General features: G+C 44.6%; 1 protein-coding gene across 1 annotated transcript in view; it reads right to left on the bottom strand.

Annotated features, from left to right (window-relative positions):
• Window positions 1–10068, bottom strand: part of CELSR1 (cadherin, EGF LAG seven-pass G-type receptor 1) — a gene marked incomplete at its 5' end in the record, with an annotated part of 171480 nt that overhangs the window by 99757 nt on the left and 61655 nt on the right. The window contains one exon of the mRNA XM_009698658.1: window positions 813–1451. Within this exon, the coding sequence (XP_009696960.1) occupies window positions 813–1451 (639 nt within the window). The remainder of the gene's footprint in view (window positions 1–812; window positions 1452–10068) is intronic.

Raw genomic sequence — 10068 nt, 5'->3', positions numbered from 1 at the left:
CGGCAGCATAAATTACAGCTGGCAGCACATCAGTGCAGAATGCTTAAATGTGTGTGCAATTTCAAATACATAAATAATCCCACTGACTTTACTGAAGCACCAGAAAACATTCAGTTAATATTCTTTCATAATTTCTCAGGAGTATTTGAGAAGCAGCACTTTGATCTTTATTGGCTGTCAAGTCCATGATGAGGCAAAGTACGTTCCTCAGCAGGCTGCTGGAGACAGGCCTGGAAGCAGCTACGTTCTTCTGGAGTTTATCTGGACATTTACAAACTGGAGGTGACACGCAGTATTTCCCATAAGTGTGTATTATTGCACTTTCTTGGGACCGTGAACCATCCTCATGCTCTGTGCCTGCTGACAGCCAAGGGCTGACAACCTCCTACCGAGGCTGTGCACCCCGACTATACCCTGGTAGGAGGGGACTGCTAAGGGGCTAGGAAGGTGTTAACATGCAAAACCATGAACCAGGGGATGTCTCCCACCATTTTAGTTCTTCCAGACAGAAGAAATATGTTTGCATAAAGCATTTTGAGCAGAAATTCACACAATGCAAATTGCTTCAGCAGCTGTTGGGCCCCCTGCATGACCTGGAGCAAGGCACGGCTCCTGCCACCAGGCATGCACAGAGATACGGGACTTACCCTAAGTGACGTGTGACACTCACAAGCCTTCTCCTGCCCAGAAGGCAGCACCAGGAGTTTTTCTCCCTTTGACTAAGAATGTCAGCAATTTCAGTTTGACACAGAGCTGGACTGGCTGATGGTCTAACATATAAATCATGGTTCAAAGATAAGATAAACACATACCAGTGTAGTCCTCGTAGCATTCACAAGTGTAGCCCCCTTCTCGGCTCCGACACAGGCCGTTGCTCCCGCAAGGGTTGGAGTAGCAGAGGTCAATCTCTGTCTCGCAGTAGTCGCCTGTGAAGCCCGGGGGGCAGCGGCACCGCAGCCCATTGATGGGGTGGATGGGGCGGAACAGGACGGTGTTGGAGCTGATGAATGGGGCCGAGCTGTCAAACTTCAGGACGGAGACGCACTTCATGTAGTTCTCACAGGGCTCGCGCAAGCAGATGTTGTCATCAAAGGGCAGCACCCTCTGCGTGGAAATCATGGTCAGCAGGGTCCTGTTGAGGTAGATCTGCTCCTGCAAGTCCTCAGAGGGGAAGAACTTGTTTCGAATGCCACCGGGGAGCAAAGCCGAGAAGGTCACATTCAGGATATTGGAGCTCACATCCGTGTCATTTTGGATGTTGAAAACAAAGATGCCATCCTTGGCGGTGGAGAGCACTGTCGCCACCCCCTCCACAAACAGGGAGAGGAGGGGAGAAAGGAACCGCTCCTGGGACATGTTCTCCAGCCGCACCGTGATGCTGTTGGTGAGCATGTCATCCGTGATGATGGTGACACGCAGGGTGCAGACTGCCGTGACACTGTGGACGCCATCTGAAGGGAAGAGAGAAAGATAACAGTGACGTCAGAGAGCAGGCTTCAACCTATGGACAAGGAGGCTCCTGCAGTCTCCTGGAAATAAAATGGACCTGAGAGGCATTTCAGGGCACCGGGTTGGGAGAGGGAAATGTATCCACCTTCTGCAATGATTACCAATGCCTCTACTCAGGAAAATAAAATCTCTTAAGGATTGCAACTCAAAGGACCAGAGACATCTCAAAGCGCTCAGAACACCTGGAGGACATCCCAGGCAAAGAGCAGGGAAGGGCAAGTGAGCAAAGGGGCAGCCTGAGAGCCCCAGGATGGCCAAGTGGCCACTCATGATAGCAACTGGATGGATCTTCATATAAGCCATTGCTGGTGTACAACTGGAGCTGGGAGTTGTTGCTTTTCACAGCACAACACCAACACTATCTTCAACCGTCCCGGTCTCAGGCTTAAGGAGCCAGAACTATGCACAGACAGAGAACTGTGACCAGAGCTTTAGATAAAAGTCACCTAAGGAAACAAGTCTTCACGTTTGAACACCTAAACTTCTTCACTCCTCACACCTAACTTCTTCAAAATATTTTAGGTAAATTAGAAAAAAAACCCAAATAAAATATGCCTGTAGTAAAAAGCAGACATTTAAAAACACTTCCATTTTATCCTTCCTTTAAAGCATTTCTGATATTGCTGTGGGTGTTCTGCAATAAAACCTGTAAATATATAAATATAGCACTAATACCTGACACTGGATTGAGAGATGCCACTGTAAAATCTCAGTACATCCTGAGGCTTACAGTAGTGTTGTGAATGTACAAACTCTAGAGCATTTTATCATTATGAAACACAATTATAACACAGTGAGTGCTATAATTAATCCAAATTCAATGCAAGCATGGAATGGGAAGTTGCGTCATCATTGAAATCAAATCACTTAGTTTAATTCTGTCTCCTTGCTAACATTAAGGACTCATTAAAATACAGATGGCATTATAGAAAATATGGTTAATATTACAGCAGCATCTAGAAATCCCAGGAGGGATCAAGACTGGCTTCTGATAGGAAATGTTCCTTCTCAAAGATCTCATAGTGTAAATAGACAACCAGAAACGGGGGTGAGTTCATCTCATGAGAGAGATGAACTGGTTTGAGTGGCCAGTATCAGGCCCACAGTGGGGTTAAGAACTGAATTCAGTTCCTCTAGGCCCCAGTTCAGTGCCATAGTCTTGGCCCAAAGTATCCCAGAAATAAACATTTCACAAGTAACCTGCTGTTACATGTATTTGAATTAAAGTATAAGGCATGTGTGGAAATGGATTTTGAACCACATCAATGTAAAATCACAGCAGAAACTGCATTTGAATCAATCTAAACCCAGTGTGAGATCAAAATTCTAATAGCACGGATTGCTAAAGGTCATTTTCCTAAGGTTTATTATCTCACGGTGTAAGTTTATGACCCATTATGGTTTCTTATAAAAGACAGAACTGTCTTTCAAGAACAGAAAAATCATAACGGCTCCTTTCTTATTCACTGTCACTGCTACAACTCAAGTGCTGTTTTGTTTTAAAAAGAAATGTATTGTTTGAAGATTTTTCCTCCAATAATAAAGTAGCAATATAGTAAATTACAGCAGCATAATTAACCAAATAGCTTTTTTTGACTCCCTCCTCCTGATCAGGCTGCCTGTAAAAGCTCAGCTGTTGACTTTTTTCCACACTGAAGCAGGTTTCAGGCAAATAGAAAAATCTTTTCTCCTGTGTGCTACTTTACTACTGTCTAGCTAAAACCAAACAGTCAGAAGAGGTCATTATTTGGGGCGATCTGTTTGATGTGCTCCTCACAGAAGCTCACGCCAGCTTTCACTTCCTCCCAAGTTTGCAGAAATCTTTATCTCATCTTCCTCAGACTCATTCTAGAAACATGTAGTTTCAGCCTCCATCAAGACCTGAAGCAACTTTTAAAAACGACTGGTAGCCAAGATCCTCATTGCAACCTCCTCCTCCTGTGCGGTCTATGGATTTCTGGCCAACAGACAATACAGCATGCACCGTAGTTTCATAAATGACATCCTCAGAGTAGTTTACTCACTTCTGTCAACTGCACGGCTCCTTCCCCTGAAAGGCCAGAAGCAGAACAAACTATTCACTTTTTTTTCCTTCCTAAGGCAATTGACATTTGCCTGCCTGTCCCATAGGGTGCCTGAACCATTTTGCTATTTGTTGCACAATACACTACAGAAGTTCCCTCATACCAGCGAGAGCGCTGGACAATGGGGCCTTTTCTTAAGAAAACACTATGATCTATAGTCCATGGTATGTATAGTAAGAAGACAAAATACGATCCACTGTCTGACAACGCACTAGAGTCTACAAACTGTCATAATCAATATCAACTGTCACAATATGCAAGAGCTTCCCAGCATTCACAACAGCTATTCTGACACAGTTAATAAATCACTGGAAAAAGCCCAGTGTCAGATACCACACAGCCTCCTTGTTCTGCAGGCAGCACAAAAGAAAACCGGGCACAGACGTATAGCTCCAAAATGAAGTCGTGTTTTAAAAGCCAATTCGGCTTTGTGCAGCCCTGTTGCAGAGCATTAAAATAAAAAGAGAGTAAAAAGGAGCTGAGCATGTGTACTATAGGCAACAAAAGAGTGGCATGGCTATACAGCTGGCTGGACAAGCGTCTCTTTCATATCGCCAGTGAGTCTGAGAGCAGCATCATGGGATCCGATCATCTATTCATTCAGAAATTCATGGAAAGTTGAAACAATCTGTGGTTTTATGGGACCAAATTAGTATCTATTCTAATTTCAACAGACAACATTCACTTTGAAGGCTGGAACAAGAGCAATAAAGAAAGTGGAAATTTTGTCCTTGTCTTTATTGGGAATTGAATTAAGCCCTAAATACACAATGATATATGTGTTTTGAGATTCACAAGTGAAATACTCCATATAAGTTTCAAATGTTTACTGCCAGAAATGTCAGAAAAATCATATTAAGAAGTACTATTTTATGGAGTGGTAATACTTTACGGCCTTTCACTGTCTGACATGCCTACCATATGCAGCTATCCAATATACATGCACAACCAAACTGTTACTCTGCTAAAAAGGCTCTAACAATCTGATTTTTCAAAGGATTTACGATACAGCTATAAAAGTCCTTATCATGTTTTGGCAGATGCAAGATGGCTTTAGTCAGGGGTGTGAAACACCCTTCAAGTGATGCTACACAGGAGAAACTCTGGCTATACTTTGCTCTTTGGAGCAGACCTTCGCACAGATGAATACATACACATATGCGAGGCTTAGCTGTCACCAGTTCTCACAGCCATCATCTGCTTGGCTTCAGCAAACCGGCTGGATGCAGGAGCTCTAAACACACAGGCCATGCTGGCAGATGGGATGCATAGCACCCTGCTAAAAGTGGTTTGAGCAGATAGCCTGGATCTTAGCAGCCCAGGGCACTGCCACCCAGATAGTCTGAGAAAAGGGAAACATAGGATGGGCCAAGGAGGAAATCAGGATCCGACCCCTCCTTTTGTGGGCTTGGCTTCTAAAGCCCCTTAGTTTGTTTTGGGTTTTTTGTCATTCTGTCCTCAAGTTTCTCTTCCATAAAGTGGGGATAATGGCACTTACATGTACACTGTGAAGTAGTGGGTGCAGATGACGAAATGCTGAGATACTGGGGTAATGAAGGCAAGGTAAATATCCTAAACAAATCATAAAAAGTTCTTTCAAAAGCTGTTGCAGCCAAGTTTATCAAAAACAAGGTGGAAAGATTAAAATAAAAGACTCTTAGCATCTCACACATCAGTGAATGGACAAAGAGGACTCTGGACGGCCAGGTGGCTGCACAGGAGAAGAGGTGTTCATTACAAATGCAGTCCCTGCACACTGAATTTATATCCTGGAAATACTATTTTATGCATACTTTCTACAAAAGAAATCTCCAGAAGGTGGAAATCAAAGCAGACTGTTGTCTTTTGTATCATTGTCATTGTTGAACAGGCTCCTTAAAAACAGAACTACTCATCTTCATCCTCCATCAAACTAATGAAAAGATTTAATAGCAACCACATACCCTGACACATTACAAAGAAAAGAGAAGACAGTAGGGCTGACAAAAGCTTGAACCTCTTTAAAATACACAACTAACTAAGAATTGATTAAATAGTCATTGTTTCATGATTACCTTTGCTTTACGACAAACCTAATCAAATCTGAGACTGTAATCTCAGCTTTCTATCTTCTGGCAGTCCATAAACCAAAGAATTTTATTATCCAGAAACATAAACACAGCAAAGTTTAACTGAAATGCATATTTGGCAATGGCAGCACCTGGCCAGAAAGGTTCTTTTGTTTGTTTTTTACGTTGGCAGAGATAAAATAATTAACACTTTTTTGGCTTATTACATACAAAGGTCTTGTGAAAGCTGCATATTTTACATAAATACTTTAGCATCAGAGCTTTCTTTCATAGATATCCCAACCCAAATCCATTCTAATTCTGCTTTATAAGGCATCTGGAAATAACAGATGTCAGAGTTTATGACAACCATACAAATGCCTTGGCTAGCCAGACGTAGAATAAGGACACTCCATAGGTTCAAATAATCTCTTGCTTTTCCCTGCTCATGAGAAGCAGGCATGCCCATGGGTAGCAGTCACTGTTTGGTAGCATGCCTTGCAGTCACCAAACCTACATTCCCCATTGCTTCCAGCCATGTCTTTACATATGAGAGTTAATACACACGTAGTCCAGTACTAAGCCCTGAATTACTGATGAGGATGCCAAACTTTTAGTGTCCCCTCCACTGCTTGGGCAGCAGGAGCATGCAAGTTACACTAGCTTGCAGAAATGGAGACCGCTGGTAATACTTGGCTGCCTGAGCAGAGCTAGAATCCAAACCACATTTCCCGCTGAGCAAACAGCAGTAAAAAATCAGCAGATGTCCATAAAAGTGAGATGCATAGTCCGGCGCTAAGCTTCAGTTTGCCTCAGCAAGTCTTGCAGGGCTGAGCCTCTTCCTTGCATAGTGCTTCCACCACCATGGAAACAGATTTTAAATGCATAAAGTATCAGTGTATTAATATCGTACCTTCCAAACCAGTGCTGTAGGCACTACAAAGCTTCACTTCTAGGAGTAGAAACAAGAAGTCTATGAGCATCCATAAGACAAACTCCTCAAAATATTTTCTACATTATGGAAAAGTTCAGGAGCTTATAGCGCAGAGAATATATCCTGAAAGAAAGTAAACTGCATGGAAAATGGCAGGTGGGAACCTAAGTAAGATGCTTTGCCAAAACAGCAGAACACATTACCAGAAAGGAAAATGAAAATAGGCATAATTGTGAATTTACAGAGACCCTACCTGAAGGTCTTCCCAGTTAGTGAGCAGCCTCACTGGAGAAGTGTTTCAGGACAGAAACTGTGTATGTGACCCCAGCTTGAGTGCATATTCGCAAAGGACACAGGGGCTGATGTTGGCCTTAGCTCTCCGAAAGGCCAGAGTGATGGGCAGTGGCAAATGTCCCCTGCGCATCCCTAAGTAGTCCCTGCATTGTGGTAGGAACAGGTGAAAGTACAAATGTCTCTTTCGCTAGAGAAAAGTGATATTAAATAGTGCAATAACAGAAAAGTAACATCCATGAGAAATACACCCCATCACCTCCCTTTGGGAAAACATAAATGTATTGTGTATAGCACCCTATCATTTCTCAGATAGGCACTAATGGATTCTGTCAAAGCCTCCTTTTCCTTGGGATCGGAAATGCCACTGATGAGTAATTCGTTCTTTGTATCAAGTTGGATGAAACCACACAGAAATGGTTCCCCTTGGCCACATGAACCTTATGTTACTGATTTTGTCCCTTCGTTTCAGGCTACCAGTCTCAGCTCCACAAATTTAGGAGCGCTGACTGCCAACACAATTTGTGGGCTTTGAAAAGGATATACAAAAATAATTATCTATTATTCACACAGTGCCAAAGGTTTATGTTGGAATCACTGCCCTGAAGAACATCGAAGCCGGGGTCTGCTCCAAAGCCCATTACGTCAACAGGAAGATTCCCATTGACTTCAGTGGGTTTTGCTTCTGGCCAAAATTGGGCCTAGAGCCTAATTCCCTGAATCTTTGCCAGTGTGCTTGCACAGAGCTTCACTCCTGACCCGGCAGCCTCAAATAAGAGCAACGGTCTGCCCAGGAAAAGGCTCAGGGTTGAAAATCAAGACAGTGAGAGCAGAAAGCAAAAAATGAGGGATGAGCAGGGCAAGCATGCGGATAGTAGAAACATGAAACATGGACCGCACAGCATGAGTTGTAAAGGCTGTAATGGTTTTCCTAAAATCAGATGTCTAAATCTGTACCTCGGCATCTCTAAATTTCCAGGAAGGATGAGCAGCTGCAGCCCCACTTCTGCAGATGATCAGTTTTGAAAACACTGGCCAATGTTGCCCAGCATCCTTTGAAGAAAAGAAGGTTTGGAAGTTCCACAGGAAGGGGGAAGAGAAAGATGTGTTACCTGGTGTTATGGGGGTATTTTAGATCACAGGGCGAGGTATGACAGAAGGCAGCTGAGCACTGTGGTGCACGCAAGCACACGGGCAATGGGGGCTCAGTCCAGATTGAGTTACAAGGGAGAGGAATGTCCTGGGTAAAACATATCTTTTTGGGGAAAAGAAGGTATCTGGGATTAACTAGTCCAAGGCTGGAAGATTGCCGGAGGACAGGCAATGGTCCAACCTGGCACAGAGTGAGTGCCTATGTATGACTCCACTGGCCACCATCTCTCCCTAAACCAGCATTAACCACACCATCTCCAGTCCTGTCCTGCTGCCACAGCAGCAGCTCAGAGCACCTGAGGGGTCTGCCCTGGCCCTCCCAGGACATGGGGTACATACCTGGGTTGTGCCTATGCCAGCCTGTACCCTGCCACTGCACTGCCCCATGGCAGCATTAGCCCCATCCGCACTTGTGAAATGATGTCAGGGTTGGTGCAAGCAAAGGATCCTGACAACTCTGTCCAGACACTTCCAGGCAAAGCCACCTCTAATGCTCACAGGCTGCAGACACTCTTAAAAACACTTCAAGTCAAACTTTCATGTACTTCTTTTTACAAGACGAGTCATGTCTTCATCCTGACAGAGATGGATATCTGGGACACCTGGGGAAGGTGGGCAGTGGGACTTGGGGCTTGCAACTCACGGCAGCTCTCACTCCACGGTCCCCCTGGCAGCAGCCACAGCCGGTACCCCCCCCCCCACGGCCCCCTGGGCAGCAGCCACAGCAGTACCAGCTAAATCAGACGGCTAAAACAAACCCCAAGCTGTGGGAGGAGAAACTGTGCATAAAGCAACTGCGAATTCTTGATGTGTATAAGAGAAAAAAAAACAAACTAATTTTGGCATCATTATCTTTAATGTAGCCTATTTACTTTGTACACAATACCAAAAAGAAAAAAAACCCCATATTTTGGTTTGCAGCTTGAACAGGGTATTAAGAACAAATTGATGCCAACTGGATTGCTCAACATTGTACAAGACTGCCATTAGCTTTTCTGAAACCAGCACCTGCAAGCTGAGAATTTTGAAATGTTAATTGGGTTGATAACGCTAGTCTGGGGGAATATTTCCGGAGGGTGGAAAGTAAGGCAAGTTGGATCTTCTGGCAGGAATAAGCACTCTTGAATTCTGACTGCAGGGAGGCTGAAAATGCACCTAACTTCCCTGAACACCCTCCCGCAGCTTTACTTCTTTCTCTTCAGGTACCCGGTGCACATGGGTTATAACTGCTGTGGGGGACAAGATGCAGGCAGCGGAAGCTGGCAGGGATGCAGCAGTGACAAGGTTGGCAAGGAGACAAGTCCTTGTCCTGAGCAGAAAGCACAAGTAGAAAGGATGAGGGATACTTAGACAGAAGTATATGTGGGAAGATAGTGCGAGCACGCTAATAACCAGCTCCTTCCAGATCATTTTACTGACGAGGAGGTTTTCCTGCTAGGTAAAATGCAAAATTATTTTCCTTCCTGGGCTCTGCACACCTCCCTGTACCTCAGCTGGCTCTCCTTGTTAGCAAGGACCAGCAAGACACTGTCGTGTCCTGGACCACCCGGCCGTGGCGGCTCTGGCTGGCTCCCTGCCTGCTCCCCTGCCCGGCTCCTGGCCCCGCAGACCCTTGGCAGGGGTGCACAGCCCAGGAGCCCACCTGCTGCTGCTCCATGGCTGGCACACAAGCGACAATGCCGTTTTTAAACTCTGGCTGAAGAGGTGGGTTTCCATTTCATGCTAATGTCCATGGAAACTGTGCATCTTATGGCATTCATTGGACCTCTTCAGATGAAAAACCCCGCTCCAGATCGCTACACCAGAGAGATTCAGACTGACTTGCTGGGGGCTCTGTCACCTCCCATAAAGCTTGATCTTGTTTCATATATAATCAAAACTATTGCTTAATTACTGTGATATTTTTTCAGCCTCTCTGAACTTTAAAGTGAGATACATTTTAATTCTAATTAAATGCATAGCTAAGTGTCCATAGCTAAAAGATAGTTTCCCAGCAGGTTCACATTGCCTGCAGCCACATCTCGCAGTGCACCGCAGCGGTGGCCGCAGT

Source organism: Cariama cristata, unplaced genomic scaffold (assembly GCF_000690535.1).
Source record: "Cariama cristata isolate BGI_N322 unplaced genomic scaffold, ASM69053v1 scaffold13154, whole genome shotgun sequence".
NCBI classification, from domain to species: Eukaryota; Metazoa; Chordata; class Aves; order Cariamiformes; family Cariamidae; genus Cariama; species Cariama cristata.
This window is presented reverse-complemented; position numbering and strand designations above follow the sequence as displayed.